Source organism: Phaethon lepturus, unplaced genomic scaffold, assembly GCF_000687285.1.
Source record: "Phaethon lepturus isolate BGI_N335 unplaced genomic scaffold, ASM68728v1 scaffold17668, whole genome shotgun sequence".
NCBI lineage: Eukaryota > Metazoa > Chordata > Aves > Phaethontiformes > Phaethontidae > Phaethon > Phaethon lepturus.
The window spans coordinates 3,583-31,219 of record NW_010559901.1 but is presented as its reverse complement, the minus strand read 5'-3'; the positions used below and the strand labels follow the sequence as shown (position 1 = coordinate 31,219).

General features: G+C 36.8%; 1 protein-coding gene across 1 annotated transcript; it reads right to left on the bottom strand.

Annotated features, from left to right (window-relative positions):
* Positions 1 to 1,434: 1,434 nt before the first annotated feature.
* SLC4A7 (solute carrier family 4, sodium bicarbonate cotransporter, member 7) lies at positions 1,435 to 27,637 on the bottom strand (the record flags this gene model as incomplete). Its single annotated transcript, XM_010293526.1, has 18 exons — positions 27,488 to 27,637; positions 25,878 to 26,035; positions 24,161 to 24,248; positions 22,488 to 22,634; positions 21,128 to 21,231; positions 19,410 to 19,584; positions 16,918 to 17,051; positions 16,141 to 16,386; positions 10,959 to 11,064; positions 9,641 to 9,802; positions 8,519 to 8,632; positions 7,919 to 8,080; positions 7,410 to 7,661; positions 5,213 to 5,281; positions 4,597 to 4,770; positions 4,115 to 4,246; positions 3,307 to 3,404; positions 1,435 to 1,542 (listed from the first exon to the last, which is right to left on the bottom strand). Coding segments are annotated over exons 1-18 (2,579 nt in total), but the record flags the coding sequence as incomplete, so codon positions are not given.

Here is a 27,637-nt window from a genome sequence, read left to right as displayed (position 1 = left end):
CATCACCCACAAGCCCTTCTCTCTTCACAAACACAAACTTTGTGTGGTACTCAAGTTTTAAAAAATGTTTTAAAAACGTTTAAAACATTTATTTAAGCATTTTAAAATGTTTAAACAATACAGGTTGATGATTCACTGGAAATGGTGCCTGCACTAATGAGTCTCTTCAGCTTTTCCTATTACAGTAACTCCCAAGTTCTCTCTTTGTCTCCTTCTTCACCCTTGGTTAACCTACCGTCTGGGCAAAACAAAGTGTATTTCCATACCTAGTTTGGAGCAATGCACATACTGAATAAAGAGATGGCATACAAGTGCTAAGTGGTCAGTCATTACTGCTGTTTCCATGATGCAAGCTAAACAGTACCTGATAGCTTGGATGATTATGTATGAACACTCCCTCCCCACCAAATCTTTCAGAGACGTAAATTTACACAAAAGTTGACAATTTCATATCTCTGAAACCTGCCTTTCTCTGACAGATCTGGCTGAAATGGATCAAACAAAAGAAGATGCACGTACAGACAACAGGATTGCATAAGCTTAGTCTTCCAAGTCAACCAGGCCAATTCTCCCCTCTTTCCTACATAAAAACCACTAAGCAATAGCTGCACTGTGACGGAACAGTCCACAGATACCAGTCCCTATAAATTACAAGCCTTTCAGGAAGTTGCAGATATTCTATACAAATATTCAGGATTTGGTTTGCTCCCCTTGATAGATTCAGCAAGACAGCGAAGAAACTAGGACAGAATAGCAGAATGATTCATTGCACACAGACTTTCTTGTTTGATGGGGGGCTCACTGACAAGGAAGCTCCTGGCCAACACGGAAGAGGCATGTCAGCTTACAGGAAGTCTTCATAGCACCGAGGACTCCAAATCTGTCTAGTACTTCATTCAAGTCTACTTCCTACCCAGTGAAGATAATATTTGAGCCAGGTTTAATTTTTAGAGTTTAAAAATGATCTGGAGAAAGACAAACAAAGCAACCAATCCACCCACAAAAACAGGGGGCAGATCCTAGGGAAGCATAAAGCAACAATGGAAGTGCTGGACTTACCTTTTATTCCCCATGGCATTTGTAATGTTCAGGATCAAACAGTTCCCATGCTCATATACACTCTAGCAAAGCTTTTAGAAACCCTAAGCCCATCAGAGTAGCATACAATTGTATTAAGAAAATAAAGATTAACTTTAAAATTGTAATAATACATTTAATAAAACAATTTGAATTCCTTATAGAAATTGTTTCACTTCAGAGTAAAAAACAAAGATTAAGTTCAAATTCAAGTTCCTCAAAAGTAAAAAAATCAATGCAGATTTAAGAACCACGTATGCCAATTTTTTTGAGATAAACTTCAAGAAATACAAGTACAGCTATCAGCTGGTAAAACACAAGACCATAGTTAGAAAATGTGTGAGTAATTATAGCTACCTCAGGTTAGCTCTGGTTACTTTGGCATTCTCAGTACTCATGGCAAGAGCCTTCCACTGTGCGGTTTTGGCCATTTCGTCTGATATGTTTACAATTGAGGGATCAATGCTAAAGAACAAACATACTTTCTGGTTAGTATTCAATATCTTGCAACAGCATTATACTTATTGTCACTCATAATTTACATCAGTTGTGCCTTCTTTCAATATTTACACAGCCACAAGTTGACTTCATCTCTTATAAAGGTATTTCAACAAAAATTTGAAAATTTAACTCACTGGCGCTGCCTTAATCACATAGGATCTTAAAACAGTTTTTCACACAGATACCACTAAGACATTGAAAGTATTTGAGAGATACCTCATTTCTACATTACCTCTAACTTCAGGAAATTATTCCACATGCTCAGAAATAATGAAATTAATCATGCTATCCTGCTAAGATTTTCGTAAATCAGAATTATTTTAAGTTGTTTCCAGGAAATAATCAAAGGCAAAAGAGCAGATGTTAATAAAATTTTGAAACTGGTAACTCACCTGAGATTTAAAACTAGTAAAAAAAAAAAAAAATCTAGAAGTCACAATATCTAGGCAGGTTTCAAGTTATTTTTTTCCCACAGAGCCTTATTAGATGTTTTTCAAGGTTTTTTTTTGCCACCACAAGTCTTGCAGAATAAAAGTTCACCCTCGCAAATGGTAAACTTTCAAAACCTATTTCCCTCTTTGCCATCCACATATTTGTAAGTACAACAGACTTAAGTATTGTCTGTAGATATGTTTTCTGTTCTGTTCCATACTTAAACTTCAGAATCTACCCCATGGCATCTGTAAGATTTCTTCAAATTGCACAGAAATCTTTCAAACACATTTTTCCTCAGGAATCCCCACAAGATGCAAGACAGTGAAATATACAGTGAACACACATGCACACATTGATGAAATCATAGTTATACTGTGAGACGAATTACCAACTCAAATGTTTTTTAAAAAAGCTTTAGCATTTTCGTTTGAGTTGCTAAAGTCTGACTAAGCCTGCTTAGCAGGAATAGGGGTCTAATCCAAAAACCTGCCTGTTCCCAACTCAGATCAGGGTAGACCTGACGCTACCCTAGATCCATAGGAAAGCCCATTTTTAACCTATGAACCCTTAGTACTAAAGAGGTAAAAAAACTGGCAAGGTATTTATCTGTAACATCTTCCAGGTGTGTTGAACAGTTGTAGAATACATGACAACTAAAGCTGAATACATCCCCAGTAAGGGAGATACATACTGAGAAAAAACACCTTCCAGTGCTGAAGGAACTTTCCATCAGTGAAATTCCAGCACTTCCTTCTCTAGAAGAGAACTGGTAACCCTGTCCTCACATTTACTTTCAGAAAATGACCTTTTAAAATAAAAATGGCTGCCAGTAAATATCACAGAAATAACAGACTTTAGCCCTCACTTAAATAAACCATCAAAGAACTGCACACTTAGACTTCTTCTGAAAAATCCAAGTAGCTGGTAAACACACGGCTCAACTGATGCTATTAGTTGCTTAATACTCAGTATTTCATGCACAGTAACACACAAGTATTCCATGAAAACTGACCAAGGAAGCTTCTTCACCTTGAGTACAGCTGGTCGAAATTGAGTCATCTGATCTGTTCAAGATGGTCATGTAAATTTATAATTAAGAGGCAGTTTTAAAGAACAATGCAACATAAAAATGCTACTATAGCACCATGAGATATATCTTCATACTTCCTAGTCATGGATGAGTTACAAGCTTGGGAAAAAAAAATTAATTCAACTCATACATGACCAACTTAATATAAAGCAAGTTACAGCACATGATACAAAACCTCTTAAAAGACCACCATTTCATTATACCTGTATTTTAGGGTTTTTACAGGAAAACCCAAATTCGCTTCTCCATACGCAAGGTGCACACTTTCACTGTCCCCTGTCTGAAGCATTCTCTCCGCTTCCTGTAAATTCCAAGTAAAAAGTTTATAAAATTACTCATACAGCAGAAATCAAAGAAGTATCTCATGCTGACAGTTAATTTTCTGAGGGCTAAAGGGCATTCTTCTGTAGGTACTGGAGTTGAATGCAGGAGATTCAGTTTAAGACCTTTTTTTCTTAGAAGTGTTTTATCAAGTAGGGGGGAGTGAGGAAGGAGGGTGTTACATGTTTTGTAAGGAGTTCAGCTAGCTGGTATACAGTTAGGGAAGACATTTATGGAGAAGTTCTACAAGCTATATTAGTACATTAATGGTAACTAGCAGTTGGTTTTAACTACAGTTCTACAAACACACAAAAGCAAAATGTCCCTGATATGATGAAGAGTTTTGTGATTAATTCAAGCAGGGTCAAGATCCCTACTCCACTGCTTTTCTTTCCCATCAACACTCACCTTCTAACCTGATGAAAGACAAAGAAAACAGCATTTTGTGCTAAAAACTGCTTCTTTCCACTTTCCTTGCTAATTTTAATCACAAATAAGAGTCATAGTTCATAATAGCATCATCGAAACAGTGACTTTTTCTTAACTTGATTGCCAGTAAGAGCTCCTCTAGCATTAAATCTCATTAGTAAAGAATGGTCATATGCTCAGGCCACTTAAAATTCTTTTAAATCTCACTGAGTATTTTCTAGTATTTGACAACATACTTAGTTTGATTGTTTTCACACTTACTGCTTTTTGTTTTTTCTTTTTGTCATCTTCTTTCTTCTTTTTACTTTCTGGCATAAGGTCATCAAGCCAGCTAAGCTCTCTTTTGGTGAAACATAAATCCATGAGCTTGCGAATGAACACTAACGCTAAAACCTTAAGGGAACCAGAAATAGAATCATTTATATTAAGCTATTTAAATGAACAAAAATGCACACACACTTTCAGTACATTCAGAATCTTTAACTGAAGCCCTTTTTTCTAGTACTAGTTTCATCTTACCACAAACTTAATTAATTTCCACTTTCAATAGCTATTCACAACTCAATTGCTTGTTTTCAAGAAATTAAAAGTCCTTGTGTTTCAAAAGTGAACAACTTGTACTACAGGTTCTTTTGTTTCTTTCCTATTCCCTTCTTTCTTACAGCAGCAAATACGTTCTGAAGGGATCCTGGATGACGCACATACTCTTGGAAAATTATTAACTTTTAAAACAGATAACTTACCATCATAGGGAAAACAACAGCAGCTGCTGAGGCTTTAATCACCCACAACAGAACTAGACAAGTGAGCTGAACAACTGTAAAGATATGGACCTTCCAGAGTGGCACATAACGTAGATAAATCAGGTCAGGTTGATGTTTGGCAGGCATTCCAAAGAGTTTTATACGGTCAAAAAACTGCATTGAAAAATAAAATCATCCTGCAGTTAATTATTTTCTTTCCCTCCGGCAGGAAATAAACATTTTTAGGGGACTGCAGAAACATAAGTTAATCCCAAATAAAATACTAATGAAGGGCACTGATCATTTGAGAGGGTGGGGCTGGAGGCTGTTTTGTTGGGGTTTTTTCCCTTGCCTCTCATTACTGCTACAAAATTTCAGAAATTTCAGAAAATTTGCTCAGCTACGCTACTGAAAGAATAAATGCAAAAGAACTGAGAAGTGAAGGTACAACATGGTTAAGAGCAAATATCTGAACATGAAACTCAGGAAATTATTCTACATACTATCTGGACAATATGGGATAACTTTATTGATGCCTACATAAAGTAACATGTAACAGTTTCCTTTTCATTTAGTGATAAACAAAAGCACATTGCTCATTAAAATCAGACTTTACCTGAATGCCTTTTAATGAAGATACTCCCATGTAAAGAAAGACACCATACAAAACTGGCATTGGAATAAACTGAGGAGGAAAAAAGCACCCACACAGTTACTTGTGCAATCAACATGGCATAACATAGCAGTCCATATTAGTGAAAGACATGGACCAAGTTATTTTTTACTTTATATTTTACTTAAGTGAAATCTGTAGAAGCTGACGTTCTTTATTTATAGAGAAAATACGTGCATCATTGAGCAGCAAAAAAATCTAGAGCTAACAAGACTATCACCAGGAGTAAAAAAGTAGTTCAGTCTTGACTGCCCGTTCATTCAATTTTAGGTTGCAACCCAGATTTCTATTAATGCTAAGTATATTGCTTTATGTTGCTATCTGATAGGAACTGTACTGAGATTACCAACTTCTTGAAATTGCCATATGAAGTTTTCATCACTAGTCTTACATTTCTGAAGGGATCTTACATTTCTAGTCTTACATTTCTGAAGCAGGCAAAACAAAAAACCCATCATACCTACTGAGCTATGAAAATCTGCTAATTATTCAGGGCTAAATTTTGCTCCAATAAGAAGATCAGCTTTACGCTTACTAAGATAATGGAGTTGTCCAATGATTTCAGTGGCACTTGCATCAAACCTCTGTAGCCTACACAAAGCAAGCAAAGCTTCCTTTGCTCCTGAATTCATGAAACTCCTGAATAAAGGACAGCCAAGATACAATTCAAAATCTTAATAAAAACTGCTGCTATCAAGCCTGAACAAAAGTCTTTACTGAAACTTAAATAGTGTGGAATAAATGTATGTCTTAGGGATTCATTACTGCATGTGAGTCTGTCTCTATATATATAAAACCCCCACACACACACACATATATAAAGTTAGTGTCTTCACTGTAAGCTGTATAATTTGACATGCTAGTACTTAATTTATGTTAACTTCTACTGCATTAAATCAGAATAAATCCATACATGGAAAAAAAGCACAGCAACCTACAGCTGCAAGGCTTTGTTCTCCTTCCTTCTTTTGAACAGTAACAGCCATTCACATTGAAAAAGAAAAACATTTCATAAAGAGCAAATAGTAGTAATTCCATTCCCGTTATTCTTCCTTCCATTAAAAAAAATTTAAAATTAGCTGTTAAAACATGGGGTAAACATCTAGCTTCAGCAATTGGCACCTTTATCTTTTGCTTCTGAGCAACAATACAACTATTTCAATATTTCTCATTCCAATTCTAATCATTTGCATTATACAGCTGAGCTCTCAGTAGCTTTCCAACCAGAGATCTATAGCTGTGTGTTCATAGGTTTATTCCTTCCCATTGTCTAAAGCTGAACAGCTGTTGAAAGCTACATTTTTGTGAAATGACTTGTCATATATCTTTAAACAGACTTTTATAAAGTTCTTTAACGGTACTAGCAATTATGCAATTTATGCCATATCTGCTATTTTGGCAACAAAAAGACCATTTTTTCATTTCTCCTTTTAACCACTGGATTTGAAACAACAAAGCAGAAGTTGAACAGATTTTACTCAAATCTGAGCAAAAAGGCAACCAACCGATTGGTTTTCTTCCAATAAAATCTTCAGAAGGGCACTATGGATATAAATTAAGAGACAAAATATAAACTGAGGCCACAACAGGACCTGCAAAATCTCTATCACATCATGATGATGTGTAAGATAATCTTAACACTCTAAACATCAAAGGAAGTTTAATTAGCTGAAGAGAAGAATGAGAAGTCAACAATGTCACTTCTGATGATCACTTTTTAAATCAGATGTTTCTGTTTCTTCTGCTATATTATATTACTTTGCTCAAGTAACTTTGTATCTTTATCACACTCCTTTTCTCTCTCCATTTATGCACTCACACAGAAACTACAGAAGAGCTATTTTAGGTAACAGACTCAAGCAACTAAAAAACAGCTGGCGAGAAAATCAGGTAACATGGACAAAGGCTGCCTTCTTCACTACTCACTACATTTCTAGCTTGCTCAGATTTCATTTTCTTACATCTCCCCCCATCGCTTCTATTCAACTAACAGCTGTTGTTAAAAATGCAATTTGAAAGTGAGTCCAGGCATATTTTACTTAACGTAATAAAACTTTCTAACATTATGAAATGCTAAATTACAATATCAATATCAAAAGCACAACAAAAATACAAATATTTTGGAAAATTTGTCTTTTACCTTTAACACAGACGTCATGAACACTGACAGCCCCATCAGGACAAAAATCATCAATCCTGTCACTCGCTGCTCCCGGATTCCCAAAAACTTTGGTTGCTCTCCTGGTGCTGAGCATTCAGATTCAACTTTCAGGCTATTAACATGACTTATAGACAGGACAGTTGCAGCAACAAACCATGGTAAGCCCATGATAGAACATATCCCCAACATAACACCAACCATGAGCAGATCAAGATGATAACCACAGCCTTTCTGTAAAATTAAACAAACAAATAATTTTATAAACTTTCTATTTCTATGATATCATATTTATAACTTAGCTGGTAAACAACAGATAGCTACAAAAAAGTTAGATACTTTGAGAGTGTCTACAAAATTACATTTGTTCTTTATTAGTCAACACACACATTTATTTAGGCTCTTGGTAATGTTTCACAGACTTACAGAATGAACCTGATTTAAAATAAACAACTTGCACAACATTAGAGTTTTGTGAAACTGACTTTTACCTTCAGCTTATGCTCCTTCCTGTTTATAATAACAGCTGTTATTTGTTGATCCATGAAAATAAGAATGGTACAGAGTAAAGCAGGAACAGCAGCTATCAAGAGGGTCCACCAAGGATTGCTTCCAAGAGGATCTATGAACCATCCTCGGTCTTTTCGGGTGGGCTGAAAAAACAAACATCAACAATAAGAATTAAACAACTAAGATAAAATGCAGATTTTATTGCTACAGACAGCTGCAATAAACAGATCAACAGTGTCTTAAATACATGTTTAGATTTTTTTCCCCAATGGCTTTGACCAAAAGACTGATTTGGCTGTTAGACATGAATGTGACATTTATATGGAAACAGATTCATTCCATTCCTTCATTTCTGCACATTTGCACAAAAGAACATTTCTTTTCAGTGATATTATAGCATAAAGCATAGTCTTTTCTGTCAGAGGAGACATACATCCAAAACAGAAAAGGGAGATTACTTCTTCAACTACACTGTAAGTAAAAAAGTAAAATTTATGTTTCTATACAATTCCATTGTTCTACTGTCTATGAAACTGCAAGCATTTAAAAAGTTAGGTTTTTTATAAGATTTTATTTCTTACTTCAAATTTCTCTGGAACGTGAAGCTTAGGAGAAGGTACTCCTACAAGATAGTCAATCAAAACCATGATAACTATGGTCAGAAATACTGCAAAGTCACTGATGGTAGAACGCACCTATAAAGAAAAGACTTGTGTTAACTCTTTCCTTTCCATTATTGTAATTTGTATGTATAGAAAAACAACTGTCTCACTTATGAATAGTGAAGTCTATTTACATTATACTACCCCCACCACTGAACATCATATATATTTTCTCTTTTTATTTTAAAATTTAAGCTGCCTGCCTGCTTACCTTCTGAAGTTGCAGAAGGTTAAGTATTCTGTACAACTGTTCATCCAATTACCTCATTTAAAATGATCTACTGCAAGCAGCAAATTACTTAAAATAACTCCTTCCTCATCTTCCTGTCCTCTCAACACTACTGGGAGACCAGGCCATCACAGCTAGTTTGTTGTTAGCTTAATTCAATAACATCACTGAATCGTTCTGAAATCAATATTCATACATTTGATGTTTTAATAAATAGGAGGGAGATAATTTGCAACAGATTCAAGTTATCAAAGGTGACTTTATTAAACATTAGGAATACATTGTAGGGATGAACTGAGGTTTAGAGACGATCTAACCACTTTATTTTTCCTATCAGAAGTCAGTTGTGTAAATCAGTCCAAGGATAATCATTGTATTAACCTCTATTAGAAATAATAATCCCCTGAGGAACCACTCAGAACCCTTCATACATCAGCAGTTTGAGGAAAGCAATCAACTGTTCTGTACAGCTAGGTGAAGAAAACAGCAGCAATATTATCCCTCCAAATGATACCTGACAATACCCATTAATATGGGGAAACAGACTGCTTAGGTCTTCTAATGTTTAGAACATCTTGTTGTAATGATAGGAAAGTAGAGAATAAGCATTGAATTTTCAGCAGCCAGTTTATTTGCTCTTACGTCCTCATTTTCAGAATTACTAGCTAATTTTCTGGTTTTGGTTTTTTTTTTTTTTTTTCTTAGAGAAATATCTTAATAAAAGGTTCTGAAGAAAAATGTAAAAATTCAACTCCATTAAGTTGTACTGATGTATTTATCACAAGATAACAATAGTCTCTAATGAGAATTACCTTAGTTGGGAAATAGCGTTTGGTCTTGAATTGCTTAAGGAAAGAGGAGAGGAAAAATGTTGTAAAGAATAATATGACAGACCAGAAGAGAACATCTGGAATGTATGGTCCACGATGGCCACAAGCTGATCCACGAAACACACCATGAAATTCTAAACATTCCTGCAAAGAGAAAAACTCCTTAAATTTGTTTTATTAATTTAGTAGTTTCAACCTAACTTGTAGCCTTTCAATACAAAACACATCTGAGAACTTTCACAGGCACAAAAAGGGGGTTCTTTCCTTCACAACTACCTCATCCTGAAATGCCAAAAATGTGTGCTGTCTGTTCCAGAAGAGTCACAGTATCCATCACTGATTATTTCAGGATGACAAAATGCTGGGAGGTGCCCAAGAAGAAACAACTTCTTTACATTCACCTCATTTCTGTTCTATTTCTCAAAGCATCGCAAGACTGAATGCATAAAGACAGACTGAGGGCTAAGCCCAGGAAAAGCAGACTATGCAACATCAACGTTCAAACTGACAAACACACAAAAAGAAAAACAAATATATAAAAAAAGAGAGAGATCATCATCATTTCTTCCACATCCTTAGTCTGGACTTTCTTTTGTCCCAATACAGTTAAGGAAAAAAAAATGTTACAAAATGAGATTAACCCAACTGTAAGAGAAAAGATTTCTAGTGAAGTAGAAAAGCATCATGAATTATTAATTTCAATAAAAAAGAAAGCAAAGTCAGACAATCCCTATGCAAAAGGCTCACTAAAACGCAATGCAAAGAATTAAAGTAGACACATGGAGTACAAGGAAATAACAAGTCAGTAAACAGTTGGAAGCAGCACTGCCACAACCTAGTCTTTAAACAGGCTAATTTATTGAAAGTTTAACTTATGACAAAAATTATCTCCATTAACAATCTACTTTGATTTTAAACATGACCAAATTCTAGATCTGTTCTGTTTCTCTAAAGACTGAACATACTAAGTAAGAGAATGAAAAGGTATATAAAATAATAAATATAAAATAAATACAAAAGCTAAGTTCAAGGGAAGGTGCCATCCTAGGTGATTATGGTAGACTAGGAGCCATTGGTGGTACACAGAAAACACTACAGCTAAAACTCAAGTAAAGCACTGAGGTTTTTCATAACATTTTTGCTGTGCAAAACACCTTTTACTTTCAGTGTGAACAGCTAGGCACACACACATGGAAAGCCCATTAAGCAAGACTGGTATGGTGTGGGTATCTCTTTTTGATATGTACACACACACACACATATATATATATACACACACACATAGCTTTTAGATACTCACAGAAACTGTAAGGTTACTCCATGCTATATTTTCCACAGACTTATTCATACTTCTCCACTCCTGCAAAGTTTCATTGCTGGGTTTCTCAGGCTCAGAACACACACATCTGAAGGGAAGAAAAAATAATTCACATACTTTTAACCCGTATGGGCCAAAATACAGCTATTTGCAGTAATTTAAAAAATCCTGAAGAGTTTAAACCAGACTTTAGCCCAACCTTCTATGAAAGAAGCAGAGTACGAGACTCCTCCTTACATGACATGAACTAGGATTATTGGGGGATGGGGAAATGAACAAAGAAGCAACTGCTCAGGAGGTTTAACACATTGGACAAAAAAAACCCCCAAACTATGTATTTTAAAGCATTAAAAGCAAGATGTTGACTTAACTATATGATTGATCTGCTAGCTTTTAAACAGAATGACACCTGAAAAATAGAATTAATTAGATAATATATGCAGACTTCTACATATTGTGAATAAAAAGATGAAGATAAAAATCCAAATGATACCACCTTCTAGTAACCCTATACTAACACATGCTGTGTTATTTCTGAAGATATCTACATAACTGGACTAACTTGGTACAAATAGTTTTCTATTACTGTGTACAAATTAACGTTTTTAGATTTCTATACAGCGTAACATCCCACAGTGATTCAAGCTTCAATTAGTCCTACTGTACACCAACATAAGAGAAAACAGCTATTGGAGACATTTCATTTGAAAAAATGGTACAGATGACAGTTTCAGCAACTCCTTTTCAAACCAGACATGTCATTAGCCTCACGTTTCCAAGTATTTTCTAAAATTTTGGCAGCATTAGTCATTTATCTTGCATTTGGGATGCCTTCTGACTATATTTTTTATATATATATATATATATGTGTGTGTGTGTATATATATATGACCAAAACTGGTCACCCTGAATTAAGACACCATTTTTGAGTATGTAGTGGGCTAACTGAAGATACAAATGCATAAACTGCTCAGATTTAATGCAACTGCATACATGCATTAATACCTTTTTGAACAAGTAAGAGTGCCCCTCTCTACTGCAGTGGTTTGCAAACTTGGACTGCAGAACTCTTTCTGTCAGACAGTTTGACAGACGTACTCATAAGTACAGGAAAAGACACAATACATTGAATATTGATTTAAGAGGATGTTTTCAAATAAAGCTATACACCAATCTGTAAGCTTAACATGTAAACATTTATGCAGAAGGGGAGAAACAGATAATAAACAAGAAATAAGTCTTTCACTTTGAGATTCATCAAGATACTGAAAAAAAACAAAAAACGAACCATGGAAGGGCAAACTTGCATCCTGACAGTGTGAAGGTAAAGAAGGAAAAAAACACTAAATGTACATGGGCAAAAAGACTATAGATTTGCAAACCACAACGTTTAGGGAACTTAAAAAAAAAAGTAAGCATACTTTCTTTCGATTACTGAATCCTGAAGTAACAGCAAAAGGAAACACAAGACAATTGGAAAGCTGCAATTCCTATAAGGTAGTTGCAAACAGAGTAACTTAGGAATTGTCAGAAGAGAAAGGAATTGCAACAATAAGTATGATGAGACAAAAAAGAAAGCATCTTTAGCTGACAGGCAGTAACGTGAACAAGCATGCCGAAGGAAGACTGACAGACAAATTTCTCAACAAATGCAATGAACTTAAATGATGCCACCAAGTAGATAAGTGGAAATCCAGGAAGAGAAAGAAAAAACAGAATGTAGAAGTGTTTGAGATCATCTTCTGGCTCACTTAGCTGAAGATGCGAGTTGTGCATCCTCTTTCCCATTGGGGGAACAGCAACATACAAAAAAAAAAAAACAAAACCAAAAAAAAACCCACCACGAAAAAAGGCAACTGGAAAAGGCTAGATCTCCTACAGCTTTGTGACAGAAAAAAAAATATAGGACAAACCAAAGCTGAAGTCTGTGGCACGTCCTGAAAGACACGTGTGACACCTCACAGAGCTGAACCAAGGAAGTGTCACACCTTCCTCTCCTCACCCTCATGGCCTGCCTATGCTAGCACAGCAAAACGCAATCAAGTGGCAAAGGTCAGAAGATTTACAGACCTACAGAACAGTTTCTGCTGGATTAGCGAATTTAACATGCTCACACAGGAGTCCAGTGAGAGCCCAGAGCCGCTGAAACAGAAGGATGAGCAGCCCGGAGAAAGGGGGAAGTTAGGAAGTGAGCGTGCTCCCATGGCCCACTGCTGGCAACACGGCCTGGTCTTAACAGCTGTTAAGACAGGAAGGTGGGTATAAATACAATGTGTGAATGGAATACAATAAGCATTCTGAGAGGATGTTTACCGAAAACTGATCACTTTGAAGAGGAAGATGACTACCATCAGTTGGATTAAACAGTAATAAAGGAACTACAGAAAGACTTGGGAGGGTGGAATCATCCTGAAAGTAAGTACCAAAGAAGCATGAATGTTTGTAGAAGTGAGGAGACACCTTGGAGTGGAAACAAAATAGTCAAAACCCAGTTTGACACTGCCAGAAGTCACCTTGTGTGCATCGTGATCTCTGCTGCAGCCAGGCAGAGCAGCTGCCCAGCAGGACGGGGAGTAGTCCGCCCTCCAAACTAGGGACTGACTGCAGGGTGCGACAAGCAGGGACTCCCACCTCAGGTGTATGGATGGACATGACCTCCTAGGGAGCTCCCTCACCCGCGTGTGACTTAGCAGACTGTAGAGAACCACACAGGTACAAATAATAAGGATGCACATTTCCAACATGGGGAATGTGGAGCACTGAGGGGAGCACTAGCAGAGAAACCTATGCTCCTCAAAGACGGTGTGTGACTGTAACCCACATGTCTGAGGCTGAAGGGCAAATGTTGGCGTGGGCATGATTAGAACTTTTGGGGATTAGTAATAGAAGACAATTTATAAATGTGTTGGTTGTTACTAGTGTTCCTTAAGTGTCTCGCATTGTGGTTTATTTGCTGTACTACTGATACTGATCCTGAATGTATGCATCACCGATTGACAGTTAATTGTGTGTGGTTGATGAATCAAAGAATAGCTTTGCTTTTGATTTGATTTAAGCTATGTGAAATGAGCAGTTTCTCTCAACAACAGCTAGCAGGATCTCCTCCTCCTGGCAGGCGTGCTCTGGTAACTCAATTCATCATATTTCATGAAACTATATCATAAGCTTGGAAACTCCACACTAAGCATCAAAAGGTAAAGCAGCATTTAAGCATATCATCAAAAAGTAAAAAATACAGAGTGTCAAGACACATGATATAAAAAGCAATCAACGCTAATTTCACTGTATAAGCAAACTCTTAATTCAGAAGTGGTACAGCTGCACACCAAAAGGTAGTGTACTGGGTTTATGTGGCAAGCTTTTGGTAACAGAGGGGCTGCAGGGGCGGCTTCTGTGAGAAGCTGCCAGAAGCTTCCTTCACGTCTGATAGAGCCAGTGCCAGCCGGCTCCAAAATGGACCCGCTGCGGGCCAAGGCTGAGCCCATCAGCAATGGTGGCAGCATCTCTGGGGTAACAGTTAAGAAGGGGGGGGCAGGAAATGCACAACAGCAATTGCAGATGGAGAGAGGGGTGAGAATATGTAAGAGCAACAACTCTGCAGACGAAGGTCAGTGCAGAAGGAGGGGAGGGGGTGCTCCATCCGTAGGAGCAGAGATTCCCCTGCAGTCTGTGATGAAGACCATGGTGAGGCAGGCTGTCCCGTTGCAGCCCACGGAGCTCCGCACTGGAGCAGATCTCCACCTGCAGCCCAGGGAGGACCCCACACCAGAGCAGGTGGATGCCCAAAGGAAATTGTGAGCCAGTGGGAAGCCCACGCTGAAGCAGGCTCCTGGCAGGACCTGTGGCCCCGTGGAGAGAGGAGCCCACGCAGGCTCCAGCAGGGTTGCTGGCAGGACTTGTGACCCTGTGGGGGACCCATGCTGGAGCAGTCTGTTCCTGATGCTGGACAAGTCTGTTCCTGAAGGACAGCACCCTGTGGAAGGGACCCAGGCCGGAGCAGTTTGTGAAGAACTGCAGCCTGTGGGAAGGACCCACATTAGAGAAGTTTGTGGAGGACTGTCTCCCATGGGAGGGACCCCACACTGGAGCAGGGCAAGAGTGCGAGGAAGAAGTAGCAGCAAAAACAATGTGTGATGGACTGACTGCAGCCCCTATTCCCCACCCCCTGCACCACTCGGAGGGAAGAGGTAGAGAAATCAGAAGTGAAGCTGAACCCAGGAAGAAGTGGCAGGGAAGGTGTTTTAAGGTTTGGGCTTTAGTTCTCTTTATCCTACTCTGATTTGATTGGTAATAAATTAATTTCCCCAAGTCAAGTCTGTTTTGCTTGTGATGGTAATTGCAGAGTGATCCCTCCCTGTCCTTACCTCAACCCATCGTATCGAGCCTTCCATCGTATTTTTCTCCCCCTGTCCACCTGAGGAGGGGAATGATAGAGCAGCCTGGTGGGCACCTGGCGTCCAGCCAAGGTCAACCCACCACATGCAGCAATATCCAACCGCCACAGAAATAAATGAAATGTAAAAAAGAGATACCTAAATAGCTTGCTTATTGCATTCCTTAAATGAAATGAAGTTATTTTTGTATTGATAGTTTTACTGCTAGTTACTGTGATGAACAGAACTAAACAGTTCTACTTAGGAAAGAAAAGAAAACATGGGTGTATTGTATTTTCTATTACTCTCCTCTCTCTCAAAAAATAATGTTTTAAAAGTCAAGTATTCCCCATAATCACGGTAGAAAGCAACTGTTTAAAGAGGTTCACTCCCCATTCACAGCACGTGAAAGTTGCATAAGTTTTCCAAGCCTCAGCTACCTGGAATATTCCTCACTCAGGTGAGGTAAACTATCATGATTTCTAGAGATGGCAAGGCAGAACTCTTGTTCTGACCTTTAATCTCCAGCCTGTCCTTTCATAAAGCTGCAGTTAAAGCAGGCATTGTCACAGCCCCTCATCCCTTCCAACCACCCATAGCTAACAGAGAAAATTCAATTCCACAGCATCTTGAATAGAATTTTTCTGAGGTTTCTCATGCCCGTACCATCCCCAGCATTCCTCGCAGGCTTCCAGAGAGAGGCACTCCATGCAGTTTAATAAATGGTATGTCTCTATACTATAAACATTTTCCCTATGTATTTTACTAACAGAGAGAAACTTCATACTTACGAATATAAAGTCAGTTTATCCAAATCATTGTGCATATTGAAGGCATACACTTCTCCCAAATGAAAAAGCTTTTCCAATGCCTCATATATAAATATGATGCATATAAGCGCTGCAAAAGCTTCCTCAGTAAATCGAGTGATGTAACACACAAGGCTGCTGGCATCTGTGGCTACAAGCACTATGCATAAAAATGCAGTCCACAGACCAATGCTAGTTCGCAAGGAGAGGTAGGAAAGATGATAATCCCTGTGTGAAGAAAGAAACCAAAGTATTAACTGAGCCAAAAGTCACCTATACTATATTCTATTTGAAAACAGATACTGAGGCTGAGCTCTCTAGGAATTCACCACTTCTCTCATCCTTGATGGTTACTTCTGAAGGAATCAGAAACTTTCCTGTCTCAACTTCCACCAAACCAAAGCAACACATCAAGGTGTTTCTAGGATTGAGGGTGCAACTACCTAGCTTGTGAAGTATCATGGGGATGATCTTTCCAGAACTACCTAGATGCTTATTCCTAGAGGGCAGAGCAATCCCTCTTTACCCCTGCAGAATGAAAGCGAACATCTCCACACATAACTTCTTACCACCGATTTTCTCATTAAGGCTCATCAGTGCCTCACAGCTTTGCCAAACCACATACAGCTCTCAGTCTCTTGCCACTGCATTTACATCTTCATGGACATCCATTTTTAACACACATCTGCTTCCAATTACAGTTATTCTAACAGGCTACAAAGTTAGAAAGTACATCAAGCTAATACAAACACCACTTACCTGCAAAATTTAAATAATATTTTTTCAAATACTAGAACTGGTCCGGTGCTCCCCAAAATAGTTAGAGGTTGCCCAGCAAAGAGAGAATAGGCAATCCCAGTTAATGAGGCTCCAAAGAGAGACTCTATTGCACTCTGTTTGGGGAAAAGAAACTGCTGTAACTATGCTGTCTTTCAGGTTAGCGTTTAGCATCACATCTGCATAAATACAGTTTTAAGATGCATTAACTTAGAAACAAGACAAGATGTAAAAACATTGCAATTAATACTGATGTTTGAGACAAGAATAACTTAACACAGTTTTGCGGTAACAATACTATCGACAAAAGATTTTGAAAACGTCACTCCTGAAAAACATAAAGCCATCGAAAACCATGAGAACAAGTTACTAGTCCTGCTTGCTATGGAGGAAAAACATACCAACAATTACTACAAATTAAAAAAAAGGTTACTTAACATGTAGTTTACTGAAAGAATTATCTGTCTCTAACGAAAATCGATATATATACTGCAACATACCTGGACCAAAACATGATACGGTGTGCCGTATCAAACCTGCATCAGTCAACCAAGCATTACAAAAGAAAAAACTGACAGGTGGAGGTGCAGGAGAAATTACTAAACAATATTGGTTTATGTATATATGACACCAAAAATAGATGAGCAGTAAACCAATGTCCCACCTGGTAATGCATTTCTTTTCATTGACGTAAGATACCTACTTCAGCTCTTGGATTAAACGTTTTACTGTAACATTTTCTGCTAAAACTAAGTTACAATGCACCTCAAGAGAGAGGGACAGGACTTTTTAGATCCTAAAATGATATTTAAGTTACTTGAAAATAGTTAGCTACATCATTTAGAACTATAAGAAGTCACGGATTACAGATTAAAGGGTTCCTGGTGGAATTGTTAAGTGTTTGCTATTTTGCTATTATGCAAGCCTATGCAAAATTAAGCTCCAGTTCAGGAAAGCATCTAAAATTGGGCAAAATGGTTTGCTGAACTGGAGCTATTAAAAATGAAAACATGAGTCCTTTGTTCATTACATTAGAAAAAAAAATATGTATAATTCCAGTCTCTTGTTCTATTACCTTTGAATTAGTGCTTTTGGTTAGTCAATGCATTAACCTTGGGGCTCCCAATCAGGGTGGCAGGGACAGGAGTATTGTGGAGGTGATGACCTCTGGGAAATGTGAGGGAAAGTTTCAAACACAAACTGTGTACCTTACAATGTCAGCTACTGTGCTTGAACAAGTGTGTGCAGTAACTAAATTTTATATTCAATGATGCACACCAAGTATCTGAAGGCAGGAACAAACCCGCAAACAATCCCAGATAGCTAAAAGAAAGAACGTGTTTAAGAATCAAGCTTTAAAAGGAGCATATTTTCATAATTATACATGACGTACATTCAAAAATTACATCAACATTTTGATAACCATTCCTACATTTAGAGTGGCAAAAACAGCACACAGAAGAGATATAATCTATTTCTGTATTTGCTATCAGCTTGAAGTGCTACATCAATACACAAAAATCTCAGTCAACGGTATTACTTAAGAGATAGTTAACTAAATTTTAATATAGTACAAGCCTAAAAACTTGATCTAAGTATCAAGAAGAATTTTACAGCATCATAAGCTTTACCAGACTCTTAACATTTGTAAAGGACATGTCTGAATACATCCTTCCCTCCCCCAGAAGGGCAGAGCCTTGTTTCTTCATGGTAGATTTAAAACCAGAAAATACACTTCAAAGCAGTTTACCCAGAAGCCAATTGTCACAAACACTGAGTTATTAACATTGCTGATGTTAAGTATTGTTTCCCTGCTCCAAAACCCAAAGTGCAATGGTGTTTTGGTTAAAAAGGTGCTGGTGTTATCTACTATCAACATAACACTAACAAAATTTCGTACTGTATGGTGTATAATCAAGTCGTTTACAATGAAGAGTATTTTCTGCTCATAAACCTTAGCCACTTTCTTTTATTGTTAACAACATATCATCAGTGAAAGCATATATATATCCTGTCTGTTACTTAAATACACAAATGACTGCTACTCATACACTGCAGGCATTAACATCCTCATAGGCCTACTACTCAAGGCCAGTACATGTTCTTGGCTATCCACCTTGAGCCTCTGACTTTGCCTAAAGTAGGCCTAGTGGGATGGTGCACCTTTACTGCTATTCATTATTTGTAAGTAGCCAAAAAGAAGGCAATGCAAGCCCTTTCTCAATTCATGAAGCCATTCATCCAATAAGGCAGGATAAACATTTTTTACCTCCACTGTGCATCTTCTCCTGTTCACATGGGTTCCCCACATTTTCCACAGCAATTACCTTTTGGGGAAGATCTGCTTTGGGGCAGGCTAATCAAGTGCTGTGGGTAAATTCTTCAAATACAAGTATAAATAAATGAGACAAATGCACACAGTGACTTGCCTCTGAAGGTCTAAAAGCCTGGCCGCTACCATTCTTTGTACTCACTATTCTGCCTTGTGTAGCTTCTCCCAGGAGCCCTCCAAAAGTGATTACAGGAGACATACAGGCACAGTATAGGAAAAGAATCGAGGCCAGGCACTGCAGGCTTAATGCATCCTTGAAGTCACTCAAGAAAAAAGGTGCTTTCCTTTGGATGTCAAGTATCAAACCACCAAAAAGCCTAAATAGGTGAGATGAAACTCGTCAAACTGTACACTAAAGGATTCTAGCTAGTTCAAAACTATGGGCTACACATGACTGCCAGTGCCTATTGCCAGCACAAATTAGCTAATTCATAATCCAGATTAAAGCATAACAGTTTAAAATGTAAACGAGAATCTTATCCATTCTAATTCAGTAGTATTCCAAATATAATCAAGCAGTTAATTTACATTTTTAAAAGCTGGCTAGGTATTTTTGTATATGGGCTAGATACTGAAAAAATATCTTTGCAAACAATTTTACCTGAATAATGTTTTCACTCACAATCTGTCTTATGATACTCAAAACAAGGAACAGAAAAAATATGCTAATGCTCAACCAAGACCACTGCATTGATACATTTCAATTATTACTACTCAATAAGCAGCTGTAGCTTTTTGATTCAAATTCTCTATATAAACATGGTTAGGTTTATAAATAAATTTAGGTCTATCATTTTTAACAGTGTTTTATCTGGAGTACAGAGATATTCTACAAATGGAAATAGAAAACCATACATATGTAAGTCAGTTTAACAGGGTAAGTTATTAGCAAGAAGTTAAAAAGCTTCTTGCAGTTTCAAAAAAATTTTCTAGGTTAAATTTGCACCTACAAAAAAATTGATTTTATTTTGTATTATTAAAAAAAAACACCAAACATTCCATGCCTAAGAAAAACAATAGTATCATCTAGAGAGAATTCTGTGGGCAGAAATGAAATTCTCAGCTCTACGTACTGTCTGCAAAAAGGCAAAGAGTAAGTACAAAGCCAAAATGGTAAAAATCAACACAAATGTTGTAAAGTCCTCCTTGCAAAGGTATACAGAAGATGCACTTCATTTGGAAGTTTATCATTTTGGGGATAAAAACATTGTACTTATTTGCCAGAATTTCTCAGTTGATTTAATCTCTACTCTCTCATATGAGATATTAAGGCTTAATCTTAACCAGGTATTTCCAATGTTGCAGTCTTTTTTGGCAAGTATTTCAGAATTAACATAGAACAACAACGCAGCCTAACTGAAAGAAATTCCTACAATTTTATTTCAGATCTAAAAGAAACCTAAACAAAACTGAAACCTAACCAATACCAAAGTATTTTTCACCACTTTATATTCCTTGTTGTTCCATTTTGTATATGTTTAACAAAACAGATTTGCATTAATGGAAATTTTTAGTACCTAGCCCAATACTGAAAATTGTATATACCTGCTATAATTACGATAACCGCATGCTCTTGACAATTAAAAATTAAAACCCAACTCTTAAAAGTCAGTTAGTTAAATTAGGCAGCATCTTATATGAAATCCTTCACAAATGTGTTGAGAAACATTGCCACAGGCTTGAAAATGCTTTAAGCAGACTGGAATTTACAGGCAAGAATCCAACACTTGACAAGGAAAAAGGATGCGCTCTGACACTTATACCATTATTTTTTATGTTCAATTGTCAACATTAAAAAACTGTGAAGATTTATCACTTTTATTTCTTTATGGTAGCTAGTATTTAGGGAAGTGAACACACCTTCCAGTTCTCTCAAGTTCAGGTCCGGCATGATGGCCTTCTTCTTTGAGAGTCTCTCCTGTAGGAGTAGATCCATTTGGAAATTGAGGTACCTTCCTTTTCTCCTACAGAAAAAAGGAAGGGAAAAAAAAAAAATCATATTTTGAGACTGCCTTTACACTAAAAAGTATAATTCAAAGTCAGTGTGCAGAGACTCTATACCTTCCAAACCTTTTTATATTCCCAGCTTATCAGCAGTCCTCCATTTGCCAAATTAATCTTTTGTTGAGTACAGATGACTAGAACTATACAACAGTCCCCAAAAAAATCTTATTAGTACCTTGCACAAGAGTCTTAATCTTCTCTCTTTCTACAAGAAATATGCCCCTGAGACATGATGAAACAAAGCCTACCTTTTCAAGATGCAGTAGAGGCTCAACCATGAGGCCTAGAAACTTTTAGATTATCTTTTTTCTCAATCATTGCCAGAACAGAAGCCTCTAGCTTCTAACATAAACTGACCTCACTTCATGACACACGCAGTATTTAGCTGAAGTATAAATGAGAAGTCATTCCTCTGTTGAGCAAGCTGCTCACCAGCGCCTCAAATTTCTCACTGAGTTTGCCTTCCAAAAACCCCCCAAGCCCTGCTTACTTCAGAAACAAGTGGTGGCCTCAGTCTATTAATGAATAAACTGCACTGCTGCCACCTCTTCCCTTCCACCCACTCCCCCAAACCACCACAGGATTCGGGACTGAACACCAATGTCAATCTTCTGAACCAAGAACACTGATCTCTTCCCCCTACTTTTGATCCTAGGAGCAGGAATTCCTCTCAGTTTTAAGGAGGGAGAAAGGGAAGAAATCAGAGTCCCTCTTAGGTTTAGCCTTCCCCTTGCTCTCATTCTCAGCTTGTGTCACAACTGAGTGATATGATCCATTTTTATCTGTTTCATATACATTCTGTGAACATTATATGCAAGCCAATATACATTAAAACATTTCAATGTTGTATGCAAATAAAATTTTTTATAAGAATTACAATATTCTTGCCGATCATTGTTAGATTACTAATAGAACGTGTAATATGAACTTAGGTAAAGTTCTGGTCCAACTCTCCTAGATGTCACATGAATTCATTTCAGTATTACAAAAGGAAATATAGTAAATACAATTTACCTAAAAGCATATCAGAAAACTGATTAACACTTTTTTTTTTTAAATAACTAGACAGACAATCCACTTTTTCTTCCAAAAGAATGTGGAAGGATTTCCTGATGCTTTATTAAAGTTTATACTCACTACACAATTTACTTGCATTTGGAAATGGCATTTTCAAAGTAAAAACCATAGGATCTCTCTATTGGACTTCTTCTTTTACCTGGGAAGGAACACTTTTTGGTGGCTCAATTCGTATAGATGGATCCCATTCTCCTGGAGGCAGGACTGTCACTTGGTCTAAAAATTCATCAATTCCTGATAACAAATCATTTCGGTCTTTTGCTTTATAGGCAACATCATGGAAAACCTACAAGAAGAAAGCACCCACCGTTCATTTTTATTTCATTTTTTTGAAAGAGGAACCGATTACAAGGAACACTGCATTATTTTTAAAAAGGCCCTCAAAACTGAGTCTTTTACTTTACTTGCATACTTTTGCATTAAGAACTACCTGTATGCACATCCCTATGGGACATAAAATAAGGAGGTTATGCCTTCAAACTCAAAAGGAATATTGAGCTTATTTCTACAAGTAATTAAAAAGTTAATCTTCAATATTCAGTTAATCAAGTTCATGTACTATTGTCTGAATAATTCTGCCCTACAGCCACTGTACCACTATGCTGTGCTAAATCAGGAAAAAAATACTTTAAATAACAAAAACTTGTGTTTTGGTTTGAAGGTTAAGAACTTCATTTGTATACCTCTACCTTAATTTTAAAAGGCTTCTTAAAAAGCACATGAAAGCAATCCTCCTACTACTCAAAAAGAAAAAAAACATTTTACAGACTACTGAAACACAAACTCTGAATTGACAAATGGGTAGTATTAAAAAAAAAAAAAATCCCTGAATCCCAAGATGCTATTTTGCTGTTAAAAAAAAAAACACACACAAAAACTGTTTGCAGAAGATGATCCTAAATTGCTTCTGTACATTTGAAACCTGAACCGTTTTTCTCAAAGAGCTAACCATTAATTCTTCTAATTGTAAATTAGATCTTTTAAGACTATTTAGGTCTTTTTAGACTACTGAATAATTCATATTTTTCTATTTCAATGATCTTCAGTACTACTAAAGAACAGCCTACCTCAAAAATCAGAAGCTGCAACTAAAGCATTTAATATTCGCTTCTTGCACTGAACAAATACTGTGTTCACAGACTAGCTGCCCAATTGTAAAATGACCAATTTCTGGTTTACATTTTCAAACTTTAAATTGTTCTGGAGTAAAGAAATATTACAATTCCTGCTAGATAACCCTAATAATTATTGGCAATTCAGTAGGTGGCGCTCAATGCAAAGTCAGAATTAAAACATCCTAATTTTGTTCAGTAAGATGACGACAGTCTTAAAAACTCCTGACTCCCCTGTGCTCTTTGAAACAGTCCACCAGGGCTCTAAGCATATGACTTCAAATGCCTAGACAAACTCTAACTTCAATTATTTGATCTCACTTTGATAAAAAAAGTACCTGTGATGGCTCAACTGCACGGATTCTTAAACTTTGTGTCCTGAACATTTACGCAGTTTGCTGTATTGTTTTCGACATACAGTGATTCATATCAAACACAGTTCTATTTAATAGTTCTATTTCCTAATTTAATACAAAGCTAAAGTATTTTCTCAGAAATACATTTAGGATTTCTTCAAGAAAGACAAGGGGAAAAGTTAATTTACCGTTATCTAGAAATAAGTTTACAGTACTTCATTTAGCTAGTTAGGTTTTGGCTTTTTTCTTTGATCTGTCACTCCAGATTACATTTATTGAAAACAGTCTGTAAATACATTATTCTAGACTTCTTTAACTACAAGTGTTTAAAATACATCACTTACATCATCTGTCATAAGTGTTGCTATTGATCTTCCAATTTCATGGTACTGCGGAGCTTTTCCTGCTGGTCCCAGCAACAAAAACAAAAACCTGTGGAGAAAGCAATCAAAATGAATGCGGCTGACTCATTTGAATAAATTCAGAGGGTTCTTTCAAACAAATGTTTAAAGAAAATTCAGTGGTGAAGTAAAAATATCCTCTTCACCATTTCAGATCTTAAAGACTGTTGCAAGACCTAAGAAAAGACTCGCCTCAAAGTCATTACCGGAAGGAACTCAAATCCTGAATCAAAATTACTCTGAAATCTTCTTAATTAAGCCTAATTTTTCAACTTTTTATACTGCCATAAAGGTAGTAGAAATCCACAGGCTACAGCTCAATGAATATTTCCTCCAGATTATAAGGCTTCCTGACATTCCCACTGGCAAAGACCCCTCAGTGAGGGCCTAAGAGCTTTGTGGCCTATTCTAGCCTCCCTGACAATGACCTCTTCACAGGGTTAAACCCCTCTGCTTGCAGTGACTGGGTACATCACACAGCAGATGCACAGATACACTTCAAGCAACATACTGGATGTACTCATATGAGCGTATCCTGGTCCTGTGTCAATGGAAAGGAAGGGAACCTACATTTTGAACACCTAAGAAAGTAAAAGTGACATTTTGGGAAGAGAATCCAATCTGGGGGTGCGTCACAGTGTGCGTTCACAGACAGTCTCCATTTCCAATCACAGTAAGAGTTATCACGCTTTAATGTGAACAGGAGTAGTATCTTATCAATTCAGAAGGACAGAAACCAAAGAATGAACCTCAGCCATTCTTTTTACAACCTTCTTCCTATACTCCATGAAAATGAAGTTCTTAAGTACAACACATTTGAAAACAGTAGTGCCTTCTTTCACCTCACAGTACAAAAAGCTCAATGTTATTTTCCCTTTGCAAGTTGACTACCCTAACTGAAACTGAGATTGCATCTTCAGAATCAATTACGCTATTCCAAATCTGCTAGTCTACACCATTCTGAAAATTCAATTTAGCACAAGACAATTTTAGATACATTAATACAATAATCTGTATGCAGAAATTTTTTTGTTTCCCAAGAAACGTTGTGAGCACTAACATCAACTACTCTCTGAAAATTCTCACTTCTATTTATAAGAACACTGTGAAGATTATTATTGCCTTTCATTAGAGTGTATAAACTGAAAATTACAAAGGTAAAAAGCACTTTCATGTTGAAACATTTAAGAAAACCACAAAAAAAGTACATGTAAAAATTTATGCCAAACACCACACAACAGCCCAATACATCAATGGGCACAGAAAATGAAGCATCCTCCATGATGACTGATAAAATGATTTGCTATCTGCATCACAGGACCTGCATTTTGACATTTTGATCATCTGTGGTAAATACACCCACACTATACTGACAAGACCCATGATTTTGGGGTCTTGGGGGTGGGTGTACCAGGCTGGATGGCATATTGCAGATTGAAAACCCATTCAATGTATTAGCTGCAGACTGGTTACCCCAGTGGCAATCATCTAGATTTCGGCATATAATAAAAGTGAAGTTCTTCCACCATCTAGGTTATTCATATACAGAGTACATTTCTTGACCGTAATAGAGTATATCTAAAATTTACAACTATTTGAGATCTTAAATATTATTATCTTATTGTATAAGTAAAGCCAGACTTTCCAGGCATGTATTTACCTTGTAGGAACTGGAACCTCTGTGAGACCTGAGAGAAGCACAGCAGGGGAGAGCCTCACAAAAGCAATAATAGGTCTTTCTAAAAAATCTACTTCTCCCACTAACACATTTGACGCTTCTGCTCCTGAAGGAATTTTCCTCATGAAGTTCATATCAACCTATTCATACAAAGATGAAACAGATGTTTATTCCCTTACATTTGTTAGCAGAAATTGTGTAACATAAGTTTATCAGTATTTACTCGATATTTATGCTACAAAGGAAAATAAAAAAGCAAATTAAATATCCCACAGTATAGAAAACACAAACACATGTAGAAAACATCAGCCAGACAGCTAACTAATAACAAACTATTTTCTAAAAGTTAGAATTATTACCACTTTCTATATTCTAGAAGACTCCAAACTGCATAACCACCTTTCTAATATTATTTATCATGACCAACATTCCATGATAGGACATAACAAAATCTACGCACAATTAACTAAGGAGAGTTCATGTAATTACACATGGTTTCTCGAATACAATTAGTTATTTCACAGCTGTGTAATATGTAACATCAAATTAATACAAGTGATATGAAATATGTAATAATTTTGGAAAATAATTTGTATGTTCATGTTTTCATTCATAAAGAATGATGGATGAAAATATTAACTTTCATTTCTGTATATAATTACAGAAGAGCATTAGAAAAATGGTACAGCACATGAACTCTGTGTTCACACACACACACACAAAAGCACCAGTTACATTGCTATCTAGAGAACTTACAGATGGCCTCTTGAGTCCCACACCAAGTGTGCCACAACTACAGTGCCAGGAGGCTGACTCCTGCCCAACAGGAGACAAGGCAGGTGTACAGAAGGACAGGCCAAGCAAAAACATAAAAACTGTGACAGAGGAGCAGGAATAAATGGCACCTGCCATGATTAGATAAGAACTACAGTGTAAGTTAGCTTTCCTTAAACATAATTATTTATCTTGGTAAACCAATTTTCATACAGTGTTTCACAGTACAAATAACACTACAGACTGAGTTATATAGTAAAAAGCCATAATGGAACTTGCCCAGTAAATTTAAATTATGAAAGAAATATAAAGGTTTTACAGTATTACACAAGATTTCCTTCAGAAAGTAATGTTATACGCTCCTAATGATTAAGATGTACAATAACTCTCGTACAGCAAACTGATAAAATATACAAAGCAAATCACCTTCAAAGGCACTCTTTGCAAAAAAAAAAAAGTCAGTTCTACAAAATTGTTTTAGTAAGAAGAGTCTTTGTAGCAGATCTAAAAGTATCTCCCTCTGCATCAGAAAGTACAATGGCTGCACTCTGTAAGTTACCAAAATACTGAAAAGATCAAATGAAACAGTATGTTCAGTCCCACAGGGAAGAGTTTCAAAATGTTTGACAGATTTAGCCTATGTCATATTCCGAGACTTGTACATACAAGTTATGTCTTAAAGTTACATGTCTTGTGCACACTCATACAGATGCATACATATATGTGTCTTAGCTGGAACTAAGAGAGCAGTTAAAACCAACACATTTTTGTTACATAGTTATTTTATGCTAAACATTAAAGTATTTAATGTTATTTACCTTACTAAAATCAACCGTGCTGTTTTCTCTGCTTCCTCCTGTTCCAGTACCTTTAACATCACTTTTCCCAGTGTCTAAATTTCCAGGTGCTGACTGGGGAGATGCTAATAGCCCTAAATTAAAACAAAGGATAAGTTCAAAATGGTGCAT